Source organism: Mastacembelus armatus, chromosome 1 (genome assembly GCF_900324485.2).
Source record: "Mastacembelus armatus chromosome 1, fMasArm1.2, whole genome shotgun sequence".
In the NCBI taxonomy this organism is placed as follows: domain Eukaryota; kingdom Metazoa; phylum Chordata; class Actinopteri; order Synbranchiformes; family Mastacembelidae; genus Mastacembelus; species Mastacembelus armatus.
In genome coordinates, this window is record NC_046633.1 from 10,211,657 (window position 1) to 10,237,905 (window position 26,249).

General features: G+C 40.9%; 1 protein-coding gene across 3 annotated transcripts; it reads right to left on the bottom strand.

Annotated features, from left to right (window-relative positions):
- Positions 1-7,292: 7,292 nt before the first annotated feature.
- On the bottom strand, positions 7,293-26,114 carry LOC113128431 (serine/arginine repetitive matrix protein 1). 3 transcript variants are annotated; one of them, XM_026303757.1, is made up of 9 exons: positions 25,617-26,114; positions 18,683-18,777; positions 18,079-18,163; positions 17,058-17,427; positions 15,772-15,843; positions 12,655-13,775; positions 11,137-11,966; positions 10,661-10,894; positions 7,293-9,123 (listed from the first exon to the last, which is right to left on the bottom strand). In XM_026303757.1, the coding sequence occupies exons 1-9, from the start codon at positions 25,709-25,711 to the stop codon at positions 8,870-8,872; spliced, it is 3,156 nt and encodes a 1,051-aa protein (XP_026159542.1). In that variant the 5' UTR covers positions 25,712-26,114; the 3' UTR covers positions 7,293-8,869. The 3 variants fall into 3 exon arrangements, with proteins under 3 accessions (XP_026159542.1, XP_026159541.1, XP_026159540.1); XM_026303756.1 differs by having other exon boundaries at positions 11,137-11,963; positions 17,058-17,430; XM_026303755.1 differs by having other exon boundaries at positions 17,058-17,430; positions 25,617-26,113.
- Between the last annotated feature and the right edge of the window lie 135 nt (positions 26,115-26,249).

Consider the following 26,249-nt stretch of genomic DNA (forward strand, 5'->3'; position numbering starts at 1 on the left):
ATGGCCTCTCATTCTATCCATGTTTTTTCTTTACCAGCTTACTATGCTCGTGCACAGCTATCCTGGAGCTAGTCACAGCAAACATCACTTCAGAAGTGGGGAGTTGTCCTGGACAGGTCCATCAGGAGCCCAATTAAACCTATACCACAAAAACAGATCTGAGTTTTGAATTATAAGGTGTTTTTTCAGAGCTTTGTGAGTTTGGACTTGTTGACATGAAGAAAGGGAGGATGTGAAAATGCAACAAACAAAGGCTCTAAGCCAATGGTGGGATTCCAGTCAAGGACCTTCTTTCTGCGAGGTGCCCATGCTCAATAATAAAAAAATCAAAATTTAAAAAAAAAAAAAAAAGTTACACACAGGCAAATATAGTGAAGTCTTTGATTATATTTTAATAAAGGAATGCTTTTCTTTTGTTTACGGACAGGGACAAGGCATAAGGTGAGTAGCCTCTTGCCACCAAGCTTCTGCCCTGAAGGCACCTCTGATCCTTAGACTCCAGACATCAACACGTTTTCAAAACCATTTGCCTGATATTCTAATGTTTGTTTTTTTTGACATGGGGGAGTTGAGGTGAAACAGGTTCACCCATGTGTTTAGAAATCTATTTTACATAATGAAATTTTTTTTATATACTTTGGACATAACATGCCAGCTGCATAGTGATGATAAAATACATTTTAATGAAAGAAGCTTCCACCAGATAAATTCAAAAGTTTAATTGAGTTTTTCCTAATGATTTTGTTGATCCCTAGCCCTTTCTACCAGAAATACCAATGGTTTGACATGTAGCAAAATAGAAAAGTCTCAAAACTCAATTTAATTAAACATCTAGGAAATATCACAAAATGCACTCAGCAAAACTCAACCCAATCTATGATCTGTTAAGCAGCCCCCAATGGTCCTAATGTGCCTAAAACCATTATAAAATTAAATCCCCTGATATTGGTGGGCTACTGTTTGTGTTTTGCATTTAATTTGCATAAATGCATTTCCCAGATCTAAGAACGTGATATGACTTTCCCCACATATCAAACTATTTCCCACAATGGGAAATCCTGATTAAAAAAAAAAATCTTCAAATAATTAATTTCTGTGTAAGCAGTCTGATAGCTGCTTAGCAACATCTTTTTCAAGGATTTTAGACATAAAAGGTAGGTTGGATATAGGTCTATAATTAACCAAGACTCCTGGATAAAGACTAGGCTTTTTGAATAGGGTTTTGATTACCGTAATTTTAAAAGCTTGAGGTACACAGCCTGTTACTAGAGACAAATTTATCAAGCCTAATAAAGATTAGTCGATTAATGGCAGGGTGTCTTTGAGCAGTCTAGTCGGGATGGGGTCTAAGAGACATGATGATTTAGAAGAAGGAACTGCTGACGTGAATTCAGAGAGATCTATGGCATGGGTGCCCAATCCTGGTTCTCAAGGGCCACTGTCCTGCTTGTTTTTTAACTATCCCTGCCCTACCCACTGCTGATTACCTGGATCAGGTGTGTTCAGACCATTATTATCTGGAAGATATCATCTCAGATGAGGATGGAGGTAAGGGAAGACAAAGTGAAATAGTAACCCCCAGCTTCTGATCTACGGGAAAGAAGCCGTCTAAACATAACAGATGATTCAAGAGTTACTGTAGTAGAAGATACATTTGTGACAGCTGTAGGAAGCATCTGCTAAATTTGATCTCTAATAGTTATGAATTCATTTGTAAAGAACCTCAAAGCCGTAACTGTTGAGAGATAAGGGAACACTGGGCTCAAAAGAGCTAAGCAGAGTTGTCAGCCTGGCAACAGCTGAAAAGAAACCTGGGATTGTTTTTATTTTCCTGTATTAGTGATGAATAGTATACAGCTCGGGCTTCACGAACAGCTTTTTTAATATATTATTAGACTGTTTTTCCAGGCTAAATAAAACTTTGCTGTGGAACGCCGCTTCCTTTCCAGCCTTCGTGATACCTGCTTTAAGGTACAGGTGTGTGAACTGCACCATGGAGCTAATCTCTGATTCACTAACTTCTTTTTCAGAGGGGCCACAGTACCAAGTGTTTCACACAGTGAGGCTACAGCACTGTCAAGATAATCAACCTGGTAGGGAGTACCAGGCCACTGATACTGAGGCCACTGTGTTGGCACATGCCATAGATGTAAATAAAGATGGAATTATTTTCCATCCATCCATCCATCTTCTTCCGCTTATCCGGGACCGGGTCGCAGGGGCAGTAGCCTAATCAGGGATACCCAGACTTCCTTCTCCCTGGACACTTCCTCCAGCTCTTCCTGTGTCTTCCCCGGGGCCTCCTCCCGGTGGGACATGCCCGGAACACCTCCCCAGGTAGGCTCCCAGGAGGCATCCGAAACAGATGCCCGAGCCACCTCAACTGACTCCTCTCGATGTGGAGGAGCAGCGGCTCTACTCCGAGCTCCTCCTGGGTGAAAGAGCTCCTCACCCTATCTCTAAGAGAGAGTCCGGCCACCCTGCGGAGGAAGCTCATTACAGCCGCTTGTATCCGAGATCTTGTCCTTTCGGTCATGACCCAGAGCTCATGACCATAGGTGAGAGTAGGAACGTAGATTGACCGGTAAATCGAGAGCTTCGCCTTCGGGCTCAGCTCCTTCTTCACCACAACGGACCGGTACACCGACCGCATTACTGCTGCCGATGCCCCGATCCGAATCGGTTTCTTAAATTTATTAACAGCTTGTCAGACAAACATCTACTGTAGTGGAGTTTTCTCCCAAATGCTGCATGATCCATTTTTTCAAATTTAAAAGTTATTAAAGAATGATCTGACAAAAGATGATTTTGGGGAAAAACTATTAAATATTCAGTTCCAATGCTATTTGTCAGAAAAGGATCAAGGGTGTGATTAAAACACTGGGTGTATTCAATTCAATTAAATGCAGTGCTGAGACTTATTTTCAACATCTACACGAACGTCAAAGTCTCCCACTATAATGACTTTATCTGAACTAAGCACTAAATCAGACAGGAAGTCTGGAAATTCAGTTAAAAACTCTGAATAATGAACAGGTGGACGGTACACAATGACAAATAGAACTGGTTTTTGTGTTTTCCAGTTTGACTTATACCTGTTTCTAGGATTAGAGTTCATTAAGTCTGAGTGGAAGATTGCAGCTACTCTTCAGCTCGGCCTGTGCTTCGAGGAACTTGGCAATTTTCATGACTGATGGAGATTTATTCATTTTTATGAAAAACTCCTCTTGTGATTAATATAATTTAGATCATTGAGATGGTCGATGAGCAGACACAGCAGCTTCAGATTTGACTCGATGTGGCTCTGGCCCCAGGAAAGATTTGACTATGGTCGCTGGAGTCTCTAGCTTCACGTTTAACAAAATCAACAATAAATCATGCACAGGCTCACAAAGACAAAGCAGCTGGAGAACCGTATATTTACGTTGTCCATCACAGAGAAATATAAAGACGGCAATGCACAACTTCAAGGTACAGCAAAGGCTTTAATTAAAACTAGGGGCTGCACCTATCCATCATTTTCGGAGTTGAGTATTCTACCGAATATTTCAGCGATTATTCGAGTAATCGGATAAAATAGACTTTTGCATTTTGAAACAATAATACTATTGTGTTATACATGACAGAAGCGACAGGTTATATTGAAATGACGTTACCGCGTGTCGGCTCCGCCGGGTGAGGAGGTCTGGTTCACAACTGGATGTTTTCTGTTCCGATGTTGAAGCATTGGGGAAGTATTGTTGTGGTTAACCAGTTGTACTTTACACTGTTGTCATCTTTTTTAAGTTTGAAACGATCCCAAACTTGGGGCACGTTCTGCCATTTACGGACGATTTCTCTCTGCCATGGCGCCAAATTTGAAATGCGTTGTGCGACAGTGATTACGGTCTGTGTGGAACAATGAGCCCTAGGCGGAGCAGCTCTGATAACAGTAAATAAATGAATCTTCGAGGCAAATAATTTGCATGACGTCTGGACCCTCAGAGGGTGTTGTAGCCAAAAGTGTGGTCTGTCCTGAGGGTGGCACGGACCATTACAGGGCCCGACTCTAGGGGCACTCAAATCTCTGACTGCTCCCTTAAAAATCTCTATTTTTTTACATACCAAAGCAATTCAAAGTCGCAGTTACTAAATGACCCTCCTTTAGCTAGAAAGGTATCGATTTTCCTCAGGTGTTGAACAATCTGGCCCGTACTGTGAGCGTGACTCCGCAGCCTGCAATCTTGTATACCTCTTGTATGTTTTAAAGAAGAGGTTTCAAGGGGAACAGTCAACAAAGTTGCAAGTCTTTATACAACACCTTTTTATCTGTTTTTTGGACTCAGCACCTGTTCTAATAACATGTAACATGTATTGTGATGATTGATTTATTTTTTTAACAGAAAATCTTTTTAACCCTATTAATCCTAACAAAAAATACACTCACTTTAAGCTTAGACATTACTCATATAAATGATCAGCTTCTCTTCATCTGCAGACACATTACCCATTGTAATTGATTCAAATCTCATGAGGGCAATGATGACATTTACGTTGATTCTCCTCTTCAGTGTGATTGAAGTGTTTGAAGAGGGCTAAATTATATGGCAATTATCATGAAAGGCAGGATTGGCAGCCACATAGTATTTTAGTGGGTAAATCAACTTCCGCTTTCTCTATAATATGTAATGCATGTAATTGTCAAGGTGTTCTGCCATTTCCTGGACATAAACAAAAACAGCAGTGTCTCCTGCATTTCCTAAATTCTTAACATACAAATGATTGCAAACAACATTCTTTAACAATATTGGCTCAAAAACATGAGCACCCTAATCTCAGTTGTTTTTTTAAAAGCACTGACATTTATTGAGAAGAAATGCTAGCTGTATTTGCCTTTTATTTTCACCTTGTTGAAAACCTCTGCAAATGCTTTATATATGAAAAAGTCATAAAATAGAAATAGGTTCAAAAAAAAAAAAAAAAAAAAAAAAAGCTTTGTGTGAACAAAGATCCCTGAAAAATGTCAGCCTCTATGTAGTTCTGTAGCTTGAGGAGCCTGTTGTGATGAGATTGCACTAAAGTATTATACTAAAAAAGCATTGGAAAATAAAAGAAATAAAAGATATGATCTGAAAATCTTGGCATTTAGCAGTCATTTCATCTTCAGTGACACCTCAGCTTATCTTTATCTTAACATCCCAGATTACATTTTTCATGTTGTTAATGGTTTTCAAGTGTTTTGTTAGCTGCTTGAGTCATGGTGTGTTTTTTCACCCTTTCCACCCAGTATTGGGACAGTACCAGGCTGTATCTGTTAAAATGTGACACCCCACTGCCATTTTGAGATGGTTGTTATGACTGGCACATTTGGCTCTCCAAAGCTTACTAAATGGTTTAAATTGATAGTATTACCTCATTGTGCTTTACTCACACTGCATCAAATTTAGCAGAGTTACAGTTCAGAACTTTTAGGACAGGTTTAATAGAATCAGTATCAGCTAATGAATTATCCTGGGAGTTTTTTTTTTTTCCTGAATACTGATTAGAAGGAAGTAAAAAAAATTGCTGGAACTTTTCAAATCTCAGTTTGGCCTGATGATGGGATTAGGGAGGTTTATTGAATCTGAATATTCTCCCAAATGGATTATCAACATAGATTTTGGTCTTAAATTTGTGGAGATATTATTGATTAAATTTGGCAGAAATTCTGAAAAATTGCCCAGAGCTTGAGGGTTTCATTTGCATTTGACCTTTTTTAAATGAGATTCCTGGGTGTTGTTGCCAAGCTTATTGGGTGGAATTCAGAGAAAGTTTTGCTGTTGAAAGTGAATGAGAGTATGCAACCTAGGTCCCCAGCTGGAAACAGTTTTTTATATATATATATATATATATATGGTACATATATTTTAACAACTAATCTAACAGGCACCTTTGTTTCACAAATGTAATCTTCCCCACAACTGCTATAAGTGATCTTTATATCTGTGTTTATTTGAATCAGTTGGCCCTCAGAGTGGTCTACAAAGCCTGCCTGAATTCAAGAAGAAAATTGTGTGTGTGTGTGTTCTTGTAATTCTATCTTCTGTCCAAAAGAGGACATTTAGGCAAATTGAGGACATTTGGAGATTTGGCATTTAGTTGTGATGATTAAGGTTAGGGTAAGGGTTTAGGAAATGCATTATGTCAAAGATACCACAAAGATAGAAATACGAGTATACATCTGTGTCTGTGTGTGTACTTGGTATTACTCATGTTGTGGGAACCAAAACCTGCGTACACACATTGTGGGGTCTGTAGGATGAGGGTTAGGGCTAGGCAAGTAGTCGTGAAGGTTAAGGTTAGGGCAAGTTTCCAGGAAATAAATGTAAGTCAATGTAGAGCCATCAGAGGGAATGAAAACACACTTTGATGTGTAGGATTTATGTTTACTTGAACTTGTTTATGAACCAACACCTCCATCTAGTGTCCGTATCTGTGAATTGCAAATGGAAGAATACTACTTGATCATGTAGGAAATTGTGTTTAACAATAATATGAACTTCCATTCTTAAAGGCAGAGTAGAAAAGCTGGCAGTTACATAGAGTCGACGTGTTTTTTAAATAAAGAAAAAATGGATGATATTCATAGTGTTGCACTTGACTGTTCAAATGAAAAGGTCATAAATAGTTATACATAGTCTAACAACTTAAAAAAGAGCTAGAAATAAAAAGTGATATCCAGTGTACATTGTCTTCCACACACAAGTGACCAGTCAGAGTGAAATGGGTGTGTGAATGTCGGACTGATAGTTTTGGAAAGTTGCATAAATGGTTGGACACATGGAGGGAATTTCTGAAACTATTCAACTATTGGACAAGCACCTCTGAAGTAGCATACTGACAGCTATAGGGCCCAGTATACCAAAGCCACTCTGCTTTCTTCATTCTTTACATAAATATCTGTGGCACTGTTGTAAAATGACTTTACTGCACTTGTTCACTTTTGTATGTTCATGTCCCTGTATAAATTGTTTTCTGAATATATAATTATGCATGCCCTGATTCACCTGTTACAGTCCATCTCCTCTCTCTGAGAACCAACTTTTCACATGACCTTCTATATTGAATGTACATAACAGCACATTTGATTTCTGACTTAAATCTTTAAATTTCTGTCCAAGCATAAAACAAACTTCTAAGCTGCAAATAAATTTTACAGTAGCAAAATTTAAAGATTTAGGTTTGACATTATAAATCACTGTATAGCTTCCACCAGAAATAAACTTTTCACCTTTGAAAAATAGAGCACTGAAATAAACACAGCACAAAGCATAGAAGTTTAAATTTTTATAAGACTTATAAAAAAGAAAAAACATAACACAATAAACAAGGCATGTCATACATTGTGTTTTTTCTTCGTTTCTCTGAGGAGTATTTACAAACAAGCTTATGTACAGATAGCAATAACTCAGAAATGGGAAAAAGCTACATAAAGTCTAGCACAAACAACCAGTTAGCATAATGCTAATATATTTGTTATGTACAGTGTAACTGGCAAGGCTAGAGCAAGAACAAACAAAGATTCTGAAAAAGGTTTAAATAACTTCAAGTATCTGTCTTGAGGTTTCATGGAGGTTTTTAGTCTGATGGATACAGATTTCCAGCAACACTGAAGAGAAACATGTTCTAGCTGCAAATTGTGTAGTGTGGCTGGAAAGGAACAGAAGGAGCTCTAGCCGTTAAAAAACACAGACAATACAACAAACACAGAACAATCACTGCTTTCATAAATGCCCACTTTTAAAAAACTTTTAACATAAGCATGGGTAATCTCCTCTCTACATATAAAGTGATATTCAGTTGATTGGCCTATAGCACCTTTTTACTGCTCTGAATAACAAATGTGCAACAGGCAGAAAAAAGAAACAACAAACAGTAGGAAAGATGAATATACTGCTTTGGGGGAAAATAATAGCTGCTGACATCTTCAGTATATTTGCTTCAGGGAAAGAGAACAATGTGTCAGGTGTCAAAACAGTTCTTACTAATATGTTTCTGGTTTAACTAAACATCTTAGGTATCCACAACTTCACAACATTCTGATGCCATTCAGTTTTCTCCGTCATGAAACCCACAACTTAACATTTCATCATACAAAAAAAAAAACAAAACAAAACTTCATAATAACTTCAAAAGCGTTTACTCATTCATCAATAGTACCTTACATGAAAATTAAGGTGCAAATATAAGGAAACCATAGTCAGAATTGCACAGTCAGTTGTATGAAAAGAAGAACTTGTTTAAAGAAATATCTGGCTATTCTTCTAGGTTAGCAGTAGTTAGGCCTACTCTAATTATAAAGCCACTATTAAGAAAAGTGTGGCCCGAGCACAGGCCATTTGTCCTATTAACGTCTCCAAGTGCATAAAACACTAATGCTACTTCACGACGTTCATATAACAACACTGTAGGGCTCAACTGCCTCCCTTGTTTACATTTCGGTTTAGTGTATTTGTTTCGGAAAGAGAAAAAAATGCTCATATACAACACAACATAGGCTGTGGCCAGTGCTATGGTCTCTGAAGGCATGTCTCAAATGGCACCCGACCAAGTACACTGCTTTTGACAAGACTTGCATTGTAACCCTAAAACCAGGAGCACCATAAAGACTAGTGTAATTTTTTTAAGACTATAAAGTAGAGCAGCATAAGTAGTTAATCAGAATTTCTGTTCTTGGATGACTCAAATAAAAAAGTCAAATTAGAGGGCATTTCAAAAGCAAACCATGCTACCAACAGAGTACAATGAAATTTAGGACCGTCCTATCAAAATTAGTGCATTTCCTGGGCACCAGAGTACCATTTGAGATCTGCTCTGATCAGCTGCACATTCCTCCGAACACTCTCCCCTCTTAACAGACTGTGAGGGGCTGGGGCTCGCTTTCACGCCGCTGATTTTTCTTCAGAAGCTGAATGCGGTTGTGGCAGTAAAACTTGATGGCTCGCCAGTCACGATGGTTGCTGACCAGCAGAGGGCACTGTTGCAGGCAGCGCTCACAGTCAGCCTTGGCAGGGACTTTGAGCTCTTTGATGTTTTTGGTCAGGTGTTCCTCAACTGCTGCACGCTCTGCCTCAGACCAAGGACGCTTCAGGACACCTCGCTTTCCTGTAAGGGGTTAGAGATAAATGGAGTTATAGACTATATGTGTTTTAACAGCTTCTGTAATTTGGCACAAGGATAGTGGGACCTCACATTGATCTATACCACGCACTTCTGCTCACACTCTAAAAACATTTGCAACCACAAAGACTGAGACATCAAAAGTCACAGTTGTTGTGGATCATAAAACATTTCAGTTGTTTTTCTGCTCTCATTTCTAAACTTGCTACTGTGCTCATTGAACATGGCAAAAGTACACACAAACAGAAAACAGGTAGGGTTACTGTAACTGCAAAATCAATCTCACTACAATGTTTATGATCAGAACATTTGATATTTAGATTGCTTGGCCACAAGGTCTTTGTTTATCAACGTACATGTATCAGATTATACTGAATTTCTATGTGGACAAATTCAGCCTACAGTTTCCATGTTTCCATGATATTGTAACTGAAAAAATAAGGTAAGCAATTTTAAAACAGGGAGGAATGCAATAGTAGGGTCATAGGGTAGTAGTTCCTAGAAATTTTCAACAGCAAGCATAATATGTACTCAACTGCTTAAATACTGATTCAAATGTTCCACTTGAAGGTAGAAAAGGCTCCACATATGCTTCTTGGTTTTGGCAGCCACACCAAGGCCTGAGGTTCAGGTTAGTGTGTCCTCAGCCCTCAAATCAGAAAATACATAAGCACTGAAACTAGGAATGGGAGCTGCTTCTGATGTTGATGTTTAAGGGAAAGTGTTACAACACAGTTTACTGACAATCTAGGCCACTTCTAAGCAGATCTAGGTCATTTTGAATTAACTACAAAATTACAAATCTTTCCCAATTAATTTATATACTGCATATTCCTTATTTTTTTCATGTATCAGATTTTCAATTAATTTGAAATTGAAATCACTGCACATGAGGAATGTATTTATCTATAATAATACTTGTCTTAAATAAATGTTGTTCTTCATTATAAGCAGAGGATCCTGACCAGAACAGTAACACCTGTCTATCAGTCTACATCACCAACATTACTGAGAACGATGAATGCAGCAGGTCACTTTCAATGCAGAATTCTCAACTTGTGCAACTTGTTTTGTTTCTTTTGCATGGGTTCTCGGCTATGTGCATTACCCACAATTTAAGCAGTGAACACTATCAGCTTAGATAAATGCACTGATACATCTTGTGCATCACGTTCAAATACTAACTTGAAAATATGTCGGACAAACTGGAATTTCCCCAGTTTTTTTTCCTCTCACCTTGATACTAATGTTGATAACTTGTTTGCACAGACACACAGGGAAAAGACACCTAAACAAGACACCTAAGCATACTTTTTTTTCTCCACCTGTTCTAGATTTACAATGGTGTTGATATTTTCATTTCATTACTTTATTACTGCCATTTTTGTGGTTTTCTATATTTTATTATGACAAATTGTCTTTGTTTTGACATTTGCCCTTCAGGTGTGACTACAATGTTTTTTAACCATCTTAATATTTTTTCTGCTTTTTGTTACCTACTGTTTTGTCACTTGATACTGACCTGTGCCTCTCCTGCGGTTTGCAGGCGGAGGTGGAGGAGGTGGAGGGGGTGGCTGGGGGTTCTTAAGTTTCTTGGGTCGTCCCACCCGCCCGTTGTTCTTGCCCTTCCTGACATACAGCAGGGTAGGTGTAGGGTTTGGAGCAGGTGCAGGGGTGGGCGGCTCAGGCTTCTCCTTCACCTGCTCCCCTTCAGACTCTCCCTCTGAGTACGAGTCTGCAGAGTTTCCTGACATGACTAGAGAGAGCCGGGGGGTGGTGTTGCACAGAAAGATGATGTAAGAAAGGACAGGAGAGAAGCAGATTAATTTAATCTGTTATTAAAACTCCTGTTTCCATTCACATATGAACACCAACAAAAACGGGTGAGTGGGTGGGGGGCTTTTCCAGCAAAAACCATAGCAAGAGGGATGACATAAATTGCCTTGGACAACAGAACAAAACATTAATCCCACTCATTCATTCAGCCATCCTTCTCACCATCCAGTTCCAGGCAGATGTGGTTCAGGCTCATTCCTCTGAACAGCACTCCATCTCTTTCTCCACACAGAACAACTCGGCCCACTCTGCCCATCAGCCCTGGGTCTTGGCCAATTCCAGCACAATTCTGTGTCACATGGTACTCCCTCTCAAGGAAGTGCTCCAGCCTCTCCACAGCGCTGCCTCCCAGCTGCCCGGGCTCCTCTCCTTCTCCCAGAAGGAGCAGTTGGGTTAGTATTGCTACCTGGCGACGGACCCTGGTCTGAGTCAGGGCACGGGGATTGCGGGTACCGCTGGAGCGGGCTAGGCTGCGGAGAAGGTCAGTACCACGCAGTGGTGTGGCTGGGGAGTGGTAGGGCCTGGCGAAAACATATGGATTTGCAGGATCAACGCCTACATCCTGCCTCGTCTGCAGAAGGAGCTCCAGGCAGGGCTCGCAGTGAGGGGGGAGGATAAGAGGTTGCACACGTCCACGTTTACCCTGGACCCCCACCCGAGGCAGGTGAGGAAGCACCAGCCGCTCAAAGGGAGACAGGGATGCCTCCAATGGTGTGAGAGCTGGAGGGGTTCCAGGTGGTACGGGAACAGGGCACTGGGGAGTGAAGCGAGCGCGATACTCAGCAATGGAAAGCTTAGAGACCTCACACTCACGACGTCGGTTATACAGTATTAGGAGCGCCAGGCTAGAGTGGCAGAGAAGACGCCAGGCCTCGGCTGACTGCAGCTGCCGAGACAGAGACAAGAAGGCTGAGTGCTGCAGCCGACGAAGGTACAGCACTAGAGAGGACAACGATGAGAGCAGCGGCAGCATGTGGTGACGTCCCGAACTACTGAAAAAAGAGAGACAGTGAGCCGTTAAGTTAAAAGTTTCTATGACCTTACAACACTTAAGGATCAACTTTATTACTGTATCATGCAATGTAACTTTTAATATACCAGCTGCCATGTTACTAAAAAGCCCAGTAGGTATTAGAGGTGATTAACCCTTGCATTACCTCGCATTTTTCAAAATTTTTGGAAGCCATGGTTGAGTTTTATTCAACACTCTTCTTGGAGGGGGTTCACTTACTCACATTTTGACATATATTGTGTGCTACATATTGTAGCTATATAAGCTACACTCATAATACCAAAGGCACCCTGAGGGTAAAAAAGCTTAATAGATTGCAAAGACCTATTATATGTTATGGTGTAGGCGTGCTGGTAGCCGCAAATTAAAAGTATTATTTTAATTCCTTTTGTTCTTTTTCCCTCAACACTCTTTCCCGTACAATTTTAATGCTACAGTGTTTAATCGTCAACTTCTGTTTTGATTTTGGCCTGAAATATGTGAATTTGCCTGTCAAACACAGTCTTTTGCATTTCCCAAATGTATTTACAGCTGCAAAACATTGGTAATCATGTGCAACCAAGAGAAAAAATAATGTAATTGGTGGGTACAAATTACTCTTTAGTGTCGCAGAATTATCCAAACTTTCCTACAAATTTGTCTAGAAGTAGGCAAAGACCTTAAATTACCTCAGCAAGTGCTTTTCCTTATCTTCTGTCCCACTTTCATCTTCCACCTCCATCACTCCATTCTCTTCCTCCTCTTCATCTTCTTCCTCGTCATCCTCATCATCCTCTTCTTTTAATGGATCCATCTCTTTGGCTGACTTGCTGCTGAAGGACTGAGGACACACCACCTCTACATCCTCCTCCTCTTTGGACCTCTTTACTTCCACCACCTCCACATCTTCTTCATCTTCATTGTCCTCATCCTCGTCCTCCTCATCCTGTCGTTCCTTTTTAAGCCTTCTCACCGCTCCCTTTCTGGACTGTGTCACAGCCACAGGCGGAGGGCTCCTCTTTAAGACGGACACCGGTACCGCGTTCTGCCCTCTTGGAGGAGTCAGCACAGGAGGCGTGGAGTTCCTTCCAGAGGAAACAGGTGCCTGGTTGGCTGCAGTGAGAATGGGAGAAGAAATAGAGAGGTCCTGGATCCCATTCTGAGCAAGATCTGAGCTGCAGTTCTGTCCCAAGACCTGTGCTGGTTTTGAGTGCTGCTGAGTATGTGCGTGTGTAGGGTTTGTGTTCTGTGCATGCAAGCGGGGCATCTGTGTGTAACGCTCAACAAGGGCAGAGCACACTTCGGGTTGGTGGGCGTGGTGTTTGTCTAAGTGGCGGCCAAGGGAGCGGAAGTGGCGTCCACAGTAGTCACAGGTTTGCCGCATGGACTCAATTGACACTCCTCCTCGAGGTCCATTTGCATTGCCGTTGCTTGTGCTGTTGGAGCCCAGTGGAGCCGGGGCTTTAAACACAGGCTTGGTTGAAGAGGAGGAGGAAGATGAGCAAGGAGGAGTGTCCTGCGCTGCAGCGTGGGGCGAAGGAAGCGGGCGGATATGATGTGGAGCATTGGTCGGGGAGACTGACGGTGGTCGACCAGGTGGAGTTCGATGGGGAATCTTTTTCTTTGAAGGGGTGCCACGACGTTTCTTACGCCGGCGTGGTGCCCGTCCGCGAGGGCTGGCGTTGTCTTCATCCCCACCGTCTGACTCACTGCCGTCAGAGTGGGAGATGGGTGAGGAAGAGGGAGACAGCGACCAAGAGGGAGTGACATACTCCTGTTGCTGGGCTGTCAGAGAGAGAGGCTCATCCTCCTGGAAGTAAGACAGTGACAGATAGGGGGAAAAAACATGTCACCAGCTGTCCAGTGATTGGAGTGGATGTCAGAGTACCAGAATCAGAGCACTCTTGTTTAGTTATTCATTTTTTTAACAATAAGATTAATTCCACTAAAGATGTGTTCCACATTTTCTCACTGGTCACTTTCTGGAATCTCTCTGCAATGGCTCTATGGCTCCCACTTTTAATGTCACTGCTAACTTTACTATGAACATGTGTTTATCTTCAGTCAGTCAGGAGCCATTCAATTTTAAAGCAATAAGCAAATGGTGATGATCACTTGCAAACCTGCAGCGAACTGTCTGCACATGAGATGAAACACAATGTTTCCCAGTTAGACCATTTAATAACAGTGCACTGACACTAAACATAAGAGGGTTAAGTTACTTTAAGACACTTATACTCAATGATATCCAATACAATTAGCATACATAATAAAACAATTATCCAGGGGAGGAGGAGGAACACTTAATGATGATGATGTTGATTCCAACATCAGTGGTGTCCACCCACAAGTGTTGGCCTGTAGGTGGAGCAGAGCAACACAACTGCATCAAATTTTGCAGTCGCTGCACAGATCCATCCATCCATCCATACATTTTCTATACCTGCTTATTCCTTAACCAGGGTCACAGAAATCTGCTGGAGCCTATCCCAGCTCTCTTTGGGTAAAAAACAGGGGTACACCCTGGACAGGTCACCAGTCCATCACAGGGCCACATAGAGACAAACAACCTCACACTCACTCTTATGGGCAATTTAGAGTCACCAATCAATCTACATGTTTTTGGACTGTGGGAGGAATCAGGAGTACCCGGAGAAACCCACGCAAGAACAGGGAGAACATGCAAACTCCACACAGAAAGGCCAGGTTGCAAACCCACGACCTACTTTCTGTAAGGCAACAGTGCTAACCACTCAGCCACCATGCACAGATGTTATGCAAAAACACACATCACAGAACAGAATAATATGTAAGATGTATATAAAAAGTCAAAGAGTAAAAATTCTGCCACTGCTCGATGCATCTGATATTTTCTTATGAAAATACACTGCCTCTGTAATACCACTGTTTTGTGTGATGGGACAATCAGTACAAACATATACTGGGCAGCCAAACAAACCCACATAGCTTGGATCTTTACTAGGCTTTAAAATTTAATTTTCAAACATATCAATGATGGTGTGTTTAAAGGTGTTAAAATTTGGGAATTGTTTATCTTGAACTTACAATAACTGTTTTTTGGCCACATGAAAATGGCAGGAATAAGTTATGAACATAACATTAACATATCATCTGTCACATTTTAGGGCAAAGAGTTTCCTGTTTACACATCAATAGTAAAAGCACAACACCTAATTAAAGTAATTCCAATATTCTGTTGTTTTTACTGTTTTTGGTGTTCAACAGTTTTACCCTTCGGCTACTAAACACACCACTATGTTCACTAGTGAGCCTCTAATTGTGTCTACTGTTTGATGTTGAGCCGCTAGTGTACAGTGGGTTTTAAAAGTTTTGCTCTCAACGGCTGCTTGCTGCAGCCAGAAACAATGCTATAAGAACGACAACCTGTGACATGAAACAGTAAAGCTGGTGGCCACACAGCAGAACAACTTGCTATAAGGCTTCATGAAGCCAAGGAGAGCTGCAGACTTAGGTGACAGTTCTTTGAAGACTCACTAAAAACATTTCACATTACACAGTACTTTCATAAATGATCAAATACTGATTACATTCAAGTGATAGGAAAAGTCCACTTGAATATTTCTGTTTGATAGTATAGTGCAGACTCTCAAGTTTGTATATTTTGTTCTGCATAAACATCAAAAAACTGACAAAGAACTGTCAATTGAATAGTATCTTATATTGAGATCAACTGACATATGATATCAATTATAACCTTCCTGCGAAGTAAAAAGGAAATTCAAGGTAACTGGATACTTTTCTGAAATGGGTACTGTGTCTCTTACCTTCTTGATATTGTTATTCTCAGTGTCAGAGTGGCACTCGTGTTGCGCTGGAGATACAGTACCACGAAAACCCTGGGGGACACAGCGAAACATTGCAATAGTCAACAAGCTGCTCATTAATGTTTGCTATCACAATCAGTCTAAGCTGTCACTCAGAGTGCAGGAGGACACCACTCCACAGTTGGGTGAGAGTGCAGAGGTTGATTAGGTCTCCAAATCTCCCACTAACAAACAAAACAAGTGAAGAGAGACACTTTCAAACATTGTCAACATTTTATCAGCAATAAATGTGGGGTTATCAATCATGCTGGAATACTTAGAACAGAGAAAACCAATCAGACAATAACAGAAACTTGTTTTAGACTTCATCTGAGCAAAATTGAAGATATTCAAATAGATTATAGATAATAGTTTTGTCTATTTAATTTCAATTGTTTTCTGAACGAATACATCCAATCTATTGAGATCCGTTAAAGGAACAGATGTCATGTAATAATAACCATGGTTACTGTTGCTAAAGCACTATAGGTAGAGCTGGAGCTCAGCCATCACCATGGTAACCCCATGCCTTGCCTTGCTTTGTGTGTGTAGCATTAAATATGTGTGCAGTGCATAATGTGAATAGGTGTGTGTGCGACAGGCAGTCGTGAAGTGTGTGAAGCTGATCAACAGTGTGTGAACTCACATATGGTTGCCTATCTGAAGTCATCACAGATATGCACAGTTTATGAGTGTATTTCTACACCTATGAGTCAACAGACTCAGAAAAATGTAAAAAGTGAGATCATTATCTTCTAAAGTGGGTGGATTTGGATGAGAAATTGAGTTTTGAGTCAAGGTCACAGTTAAGTTTGGGCTCAGGTTATGTTAAGAAAAAAGGTTCAACAAATTAAACTACAAAATTACACTGTAAAGCAAAACCTCACAAGAGAAGCTGTGCCCAGTCAAAACAAAATGTCCTGTGGCTGCAATGTGTGCTGATTTATTAAGGCTGCTGTTGATGGAGAGGCTGGCATAAGCATTTTCTTCTTTTTACAATTATTTTTTCATGAGTGATTGTTGAACATCAGTGCAAAATGATTAGGCATTTTTTATCTTTCATGCAAATTTTTTTGTTGATATTTTCTTCAGTGGACCTACACTCTAGCAGCATTTCAAAGCTAAAATAACAAAATGTAAGATACATTACCACCATTGATTTAACAGTGTAAAAATGATCTTGGAGTATTTACACTGTATTTATTTATGTATGTACTGTCAATGTATCTATCGTTTAAGGCACTGACCAGGTTCTCTCCCCACTCTGTCAGGCTGTAATCCACAGTGATCTCCTCCCCCTTGGTGATGTCTCGGATGGCAATAACAACCAGCCGCACCTGGCTCCCACAGTGGACCTCTCGGATACGGCAGTTGGGGGATGGAGGGAAGGAGCTGGCTGTTGGGGCCGGAGCAGAGGGTGTTGGAGCAGCTGGAGCTGTGGACGCGGGTGTTAGAGACGGGGCCCGAGCTGAAGTCGCAGTGGCCGGGGCAGGAGCAAGGACCGGTGTTGCAGTTGGGGCTGAAGAAGCAGCTGGAGCTGGAGCTGGTGTAGAAGCTGAGCAGGATCTGGTCTTGGACCCAGTGGAGACTTTGTACTGAGCCTGCTCTGATGGGCTGCTGCTTTATTAAGGAAAAATACCAAACATTTACTCATTCTAGATTCTAAAATGTTAAGATTTTAAACTGTTCTGTTTTATTTAATTATAAATTGGAAATATTTACTTTTGTAGTGTTTAACAACACTGTAGCCTCTGAGAAACTGTGTTTCACAATTGTTTCTATCAAGCTATATTGTCAGAAGAGATATATTTGTAATTATAATGTTTTTTCCTGTATTTAAATTCTTCTAGTCATTAAGTTTATTTTTGCTGTAGAGATCCACTAGAGCTTAATGAGACACACTCATAAAAGCTAATCTTAGTGCTTCAGGGCAGTGATTCTCAGTTGTGCTGATTTTCTGTCATACTGACTAGTCGAATGCATTCTTGTGACATCTCAGGTATAAATCAGCTTGATTATATGGCTAAAAACCTACACAGTTAGTGAGTCCTAAGGACCGGGATTTAGAAGTGATCCTCTCAGGGAAAGCTGTCCTCAAATGCTGAATAAAGATCAGCAACCATTCAGTGATTTCTAAATCCGTTAGATAGGTCTGCATCCAAGCCAGCGTACACACTGATGTCTATACAAAATGTTTACCATAAGAAGCAAACAGAAAAAAAACAACACTTTACTCACAGAAACCAATTCACACAAATGTCCACTTACCAGGTCTGATGAGAAGATGGCTCTGTATTGTAGAAAGGTCCATCCAGTGTGGGCCGTTTATTCTCTGCTGCTTCCTTACGATCACCTGAGATCACAGCAGAAGTCAGTAATAAAAGAATTGCAGACAAGAATGTGTGGACACACACACCCCATCTCCTGGAGCACATACACAGGTGCACATCACAGCACTTACGTAGGCAAGTACATACACACACAAACACACACACACATTCACACACAAAAGTAGGTCACACTCACTTGCACACACTCCACCCCCATACCAATCACACAGACACACACACACATACTTGTACTTCTATCTTTGTGAGAACACTTATTGACATAATGCAATCCCTAGACCCTAACCCATAACCTTACTCATCACACCTAAATGCTTAACCTCAACTATTACCCTAACCTAAACCAAGAGCTAACCCTCAATCATGAGTCTGAAAAAGTGAGGACCAGCAAAAATGCCCTCACTCCAATAGCAATATGTTGAAAAATGGTCCTCACAAAGACAGAAGTAGAGGTACAACACATATGCACACAGTTGATGGCAGTAAGAATATAACATCTACATATAATTCACACAAACACACACCTGGGCTGAAGCTCTGTTCAGGCACACTCTCCTCCTCAGTGTGTGTAACAAAGACTTTCACAGGCGTCCCTTTCCTTTTCCTTCCACAGCCTCGCCTACAGAGAACACACACAGACATACACAAATGTCCAATTATCATTTAATCAATTGGCCTACTGGCCAAAACTTAAATCAATCAGGTCAGAGCGTGATCAAATACATCAACGACCGAATAATGGATCAATAATAACTGCATTTAGCACTTCCTTATAAAAAAATGCAATATTAAAAAACACAGAATTAAGGAATCAGTAGCTAAACAATGATTATTTTTAAATGTGTTTTTACTGTGTGACTGGAAAATGAGTAAAATCTAGTGCATGGTTTTAGATTTCACACTGTCAGCACTGATTAACCTGGAAATGAGTTCAGTCCAAGCCCAACAAAAGTCTCTGCAAAGCGATTCTTGAATGTACTGGTTTTTATTTTTTTCTCCAGGTTTAGAAATGAAATCAAGCTCAAGACAAAAGCATACTTAAATGTTTAGAAAGTGCAGGAGATTTTTTAATTTAAGAGTCTAATAATGTCTCCAGTGCTTAGACATAATCTTACTTGCATATCAACCTATTCACATTTATTTCACTGAGCTGTGTATTCCCATTCAGATACTATCTGCTGTGGACCACCACTAGTAATTTATGATTTCACTTCTTAAATCACAAAGTCACTGTTTATAGTTTAAACTAGAAGAAAACATCACACAACTTAAAAAAACAACAAACTGGAAGACAAAATATCATAAACACAAACACAACCATAAAAATGGGAATGGGTGTCTTATGAGATTTTGATAGTAGTGCTGATAAGATCACTTAATTTAATAACTAAATCTACCCACAGGAAGAAAATACTTTTGTACTGAAGCATACAGAAAAAAAACAATACTTTAAGAAAATAAACCAAATAATAAAAGCGCTGATGATCCACACAGAACTTTACCTAAATAAAATGCAGTCTAGGGCTGATAAATTTATTATTTGATTCACAAAGCTTCTGATCAAAGAATACGTAGATTACAAAACTCACCAGACATGTAATAACAACTTTCAGTTCATGATAGAATTAGCTACAACACACTTCGGCCAGTACCAAAAAAGTACACAAAGCCCTACATATAAATGTTACACAACAGAAAAATAGCAAAAAGGAATAAAAATGTTTTGGCACTTCTTTAATTTTGTGTGAATTTCCCAGTATGTAATGTTTCATGGCTGGAAATAACTTTAGATTATAAGAACAAAAACTAAAATTACCCTATTCACACTATCCCTTTTTCACAAATTCATAACAATTTCATTACTGTAAAGGTTCGAGGGACAGACACACAACTATAAATATGATTGAAAATTTTTAGACAAATCAACATGCTTAATTTTGAGATGATGATTACGTTAACAGTAACAGTGACTTTAGTAAGGTTCTGCAACCTACTTAGTGTTTAGAGTCGACTGGTCTGAGCTGTGGATCACCACTAAAACTGTGCCTTTAGCACAAATATCAAACGCAGCCACCTGTGTGAGCCCAGAATGCCCAGGCAAGATTATTGTCTTCAGAATAAATCCATGCCGAAACGGCCACACTCAGAACAGCCAAACTGATCCTGCCTCTGCTGATTCTGGGCTAGTTCTGTTTCTACAGATCTCAATATTGTTTTCCGTCAGTCTATTTTTTACTTGCATGTCATTGGAGGCTCTTAAAACTAGGCCATAGGAAGATCGTGCTTTGGATTTTGAAATGTTCATTACTGTGTGTGTGGGGGGGGGGGGGGGTTGCATGCAAACAACAGAGAAAAAAAAAAGATGAATAGGGGAGTGGATGATGGGATAAGGATGAAAAAGTGAAGCAGCAGAAAAGAGACCAAGTAAAAAAAAATGGAAAGGGGGACAAAACCAAAAAAAAAAAAAAAAAGGAAAGTGAAAAAACAGAGCAAAAGATACTCATTCAGCAGAAATATCAACTGGACCCACTGTCTTTGTATTGATCTACTCCACTCCTATCTGCACTTCTGATACTATGCATGCATGTCTGTTTAAGAGGCACACACTAGAAGGGTGTGTGCCTGTGTTTGTGCTCACATGTGTACAGTTTTCCTCCAGAGAAGTCTTTCACGGCAACAAGCAACCATAAAAAAATCTTTGGCTTTAAAAACCTACTCAAAAAAAAAAAAAAGATGCTAATTATCAAGACACCATGTGATGATTGACACTTCACCGTGAGAAAAGACTTAATAAAAAAAAATGTTACAGTGCTGTTGCTCACAACACAGATAACAGATCAAACAATTTATTTAAACATCTGAACAGTCTTTCACATCAGTTCAGAAGTAGTGCTACGCACTGTGTAACCATTTCAAACTACTCCAAAAAATGTCACATCAGTGATAAACTGAAGTGGCTCCTACAATCTGCTGTACCAAAATTTTGGTATTTAACTTATCACAATGCTGTAAAAATCACATGACCACATAACGATCCTACCGTCAATAATACATTGATAAGACCCTCTGTGGCAACCAACATCCTTCAACAACAAATTGTGGCTATGTCACAACACACTGCTGTGTTTCTGATGAATTTGTAGGGAAATTATAAACCAAAATGAGCTCTGTTTTACATTTACATAGTCAACGTTATTATATGAGCAAAATAACTGTAATCTACAAACTGACCTATACTGACCTATACTATCATATATCACAATATGGCAACATAACACAATCAGGGTAGTTTAAAGTTATTCGTAACCTTAGAAATACCAACTTTAGGATACTATTTAGTCATTTATAAGCTTTTCCTAGTTTCCATCACAACCCAGACTTAGACACTTGGGTAATGTGATGACAGCTGAGCAAACTCCATCTGATGATTAGGTGAAAAAGTGTTGAAGGCTCTGTAAAGACCTTGAGGTCCATTTACTGACTGACTGTTTTATCAAATTAAGTGTGAATACAAGCCAATGAGCTTTGCTTTGAATTACAGTTAGCTTGGAATCATTAATTTAGACATAACATATAGTTATATCATCCACACGTGAAAGGCAATAATCTATGGTGCTGAATTATTTCCCAGCCTGTACAAACAACAATGCTGTGCAACAGTTGTTCACACTCCACATTCATGTGGCACACAGAGACAGGATTAGCAACCAGTCCTGAGCTGCACTTGATCCCAACAGGTCACCAGCTTTTCCCAGAAATACACCATTTTCCTCAGAGTTTATATTTTGCTGGATAATTTTGGGTATTCTGAGTGTGTGTCTGTGTATTCAGCTTTGGTTCAGTGAGAATCTGGGAACTTTCTCGCCAACCAAATCTGTCTCACCTTCACTCCTTCAGCGAGCTGACCCCTCAATACCCCAGTCCTGTCTCACCCTCCCAATCGATTCTCTCATTCTTCTCTCCTTGCACATTTCTCTCCCTTCTTCACTCCAACTAAAACACACACACACAACCCCAGCCTGCCAACCCACATCCATGCACAAATACACAAACAAGTCCATACTCAAGACCCACATATGCGTGAGCACACATACAGACACACACAGAGTCCACATGTACACACACACACACACACACACACACACACACACACATCCCCTCCTCCTCTCTGGCCACACATGCATGCACAAACACAACACACACACACACACACACACACACAAGCACGTAAACATGTAGTCACACACACACACCCCTCCCTCTCAGGCTTACAGGCACGCAAACACACTCACACACACTCAGAGTACACACAAATATCCTCTCTCTAGCCAAGCTTGCATACACGCACACACACCCCTCCCCCTCTCTCTAAAGCTCACATGCACATACACACATAGGAAAGCTCACTGAAGCGCACACACACACACACACACACACACACACACACACACACACACACACACTCCAGTGCTTGGTTTCTCTCTCCTTCTCTCTCTCTCAAATAACCAAACCCACAGTCTCATGTTCCATCTCTGACACACACACACACTTTTTCCCTCTCACAAAGGCAAACATGCACGCATACAATCTGCACATTACAGATTCTCAGACTCATACATATCTGCTACAATACAATCGCTCTTCCTCTGTCTTGCACACACACACATGTTCCATCAAGCACATTATTCTTTCTCATCCACAGACAAATATGTGTGTGGTTGCAGATACAAACACACAACCTCTTGTCACACAACTGTTTCTACTGCTCAATCCACATACATTTGGATTACACACACACACACAACATATGCCCAAACTCACTCCACAGGCCTCACGTACACTCCGTCCTTCATGCAGAACGCTCTCTCTCGTTCCCCACCACACACACACACAGAATCCTCAATAATAAAACAGATACAAACACACACCATCCGCCCTGCCCCCTTCTCACATATACTATACCACCCACATAGTGTGCAGATACATACAAACATACTTTTCCTCTGAGCAGCACATACACACTTGCACGCACGCACACATACACACAAACACACACTGTCCTTTCCTCTTTCATAAACAAAGTAGATGCATAAACACTCTCTCCTTCCCTGTGTATGACACACGCAAACACACTGCCCTTGTCTAGGAGCCACATACGCACATATATAGATACAGAGATATACACACACACAAACCTTGTGTCTGTCTCCCCTATGACACACACTCCCTCCTTTTCTTACTAAGTGCAGAACAAACACACACACACACACACACACACCCCCTTCCAGAACAAATACACAAACACAGAAAAGACACACAAAGACACACACACACACAGCATATGCACTAGCTACCAAGCCTTCTTTTTCAGTTTCAAGACACAGACACACACACACACACCCTCCTCTTCTGTTTCAAAGCTTACACACACACACACGGATCCTCACCCTGTCACAAACCCTCCCTTCTCTTTTCCTCACTCTCTCTTAAACACACACACACTCATTCTGTGCTCTTACTCTGCAACACACAACCCTCTCTCCTCTTGCTCTCTCTTCTCTGAGACACACACACACACTCTCACACACACATTCACACACAACCTCCCCTCCTGTGTTCATCAAAATACACACATCTCAGCTTTTTAAAGACAGACACACACTTTCTGCATTGTTTTTACAGTAACATCTTATAAAATAATTAGTTTACTTTTTAGAGAGCACAATTACAATTAACACAATCCAAAATATCACACACACCCTCTCTCTCCACCAATCATACATTTGATTATCATGCTTTCTAAAAACACAGTGAAACCCACACATCACTTGGTTACACATAAACACCGTCCTTCATGCTTACACACTGACACACAACTCCCATCCCTCTCTCTCTCTCTCACTTGCCCGCTCTCACACACATACACACAAACAAACACTCAAATTCCCTCCCCCACTCTTCGAACACACACGTATGCACAAACACACACACCCTCCCCTTCCCTGTGCCTCTAACACACTTCCCCTCTATCTCTGTCTCACACACATATACACACACACACTGTTACATACACAAACACATACACTTTTTAAATGCTCCTTCTCACACACACACACACACACACACACACACACACACACCACACGTCCTTCATAGTCACACACAATCCTTTCACTCTCTTCTGCCACACAGTAAACACACCTTTATTTCCCACTTTTTTTCCACACATATACACACACTCACCATTAGTTTCTCTTTTTCTCTTCCACTGTCTCTGTCACACACTCACAAACACAATAACACACAGGGATGTATGTGTGCAAACACACACACACAGTAAAAAACACATTTAAAAACACATTTTCCCTTCTCTCAAACACACCCTGTCTTCCCAACACATACACACTTACTCATTCTCTCAACCACACATAAGCTCACAGAACCACACACACACACACACACACACACACACACACACACTCCTGTTCTCTTTGTCACACACTCCTTACACACTGCGCTCCCCCTCCCTTTCCCCATCTCTCTCTCAGTCAAACACACACACACACACACACACACAGTGTCTGTCTCTGTCACGCACACACTCTCTCCCCCTCCCATCCCTCACACACTCCCTCCTCCTTCCTCTGCTGTATCACACGCACACACATGCAAACACACACACACACCACTCCCCCTCCCTCTCTCTCACTCACTCACTCACAAACACACACACACACACACACACAGAGCTGCTCCTTTCTCTCTCACGCTCTCTCCCCCTCCCTGTGTGTGTGCCTTTCTCTCCCACTCACACAACCACACACGCATGCACGCTATACACAGGCGCATGCACAAATAACACACACACACACACACAGGGAAACACTTGACAATGTATTAACTCCAACATTTTTATAACTTTGTGAAATTGAACAGTTGCATTATGAGTTACCTTCTAAAAAACTTCTGTTATTTACAGTTTAAGACACAACACATGTTTAAACTTCGGCTTTTTCGGGTTTATCTGAAAAAAAGTAACATTTTGAGTGTTGTTGTTATTGAAACAGTATACATTTATTGTATTTGTTCCTCAAAAAGACGCATCCAATAGGTGAATTCACTGTCAGACACACACATGCGCGCACATGTACACACAGACGCAAACTCGCGCACGCGCCCACACACCTCTTTGGAGCTGCTTTGTATGGTGGCTTTAACGTTTAAAAGCAAGCTGCCATGACGATAAAAAGCGATTTTCCGGCACAATTTCTTTCAATGTGACTTTTTCTCACTGACAAACTTTACAGATAACCTATGTTTACAACTTTAGCTCCATTAACAACACCCTACATGCGCGCACACACCCACCCGAGTCTGGCTGTCATTGAAAAACACTGTCATGAAACAGTTTTCTACTGTTACAGCATATATATGTCGTTGCTTAATTGACTCCCTCACCCCCGCAGTGGCGGTGCCGGTTTGACGCCTTCTCCGTCGCTGTCCAGGCTGTGTGGGTCCTGGTAGTCGAAGAGCGAGCGTACGGTCTCCGCCATGTTCACGCCAGCAATCTCCGATCCTCAGCTGCCGTACCGTTCAGCCTCTCGCTCTTCTCTCCAGCCGCTCGACGGGCTCACACCAAGGTTATTCCAGCCTTTACCACCGGGGCAGATGGGAGGGGTGTGGGACGAGCAGCAGGTAACGAAGTTGTCCTTCATGTAGGCTATAATGCATGTGAGTCCACCAAAAGTCGATGAAGACCTAATGGCAGAACAATGTTTTTACCTGTAGGGGGCAAACATTAAAGTTGGGAGTCACTTATAATAAATATGGTGATAGTGGCGACCCCTGCGGAGGAATGGACGCGCTCACCGAGCAGAAAAAAAACAGACCGTTTCTAACAGTGATTAGCGCGCTAAAAGAGAATAAATTATTAAAATAAAACAGTGGAGGATTTAGGGAAGTTTTTGAAAGAAAAACACACTAAGGTATGTTATGTAACATTCTCCTTTATACAGCTTTTCTTACCTTTTATCAACAGGTCAATACAAGTTGTATTATACAACTCCCTATATACTCCCTTCTCAGTACTTA

Excerpts from the sequence above, each read along its gene's own strand:
- LOC113128431 (XM_026303755.1), bottom strand. The coding sequence starts at position 25,711 with ATGGCGGAGACCGTACGCTCGCTCTTCGACTACCAGGACCCACACAGC. Across the intron at positions 17,431-18,078 it reads CCATCTTCTCATCAGACCTG|CAGCAGCCCATCAGAGCAGG; the intron begins GTAAGTGGACAT and ends TCCTTAATAAAG. Across the intron at positions 13,776-15,771 it reads AGAATAACAATATCAAGAAG|GAGGATGAGCCTCTCTCTCT; the intron begins GTAAGAGACACA and ends TCTTACTTCCAG.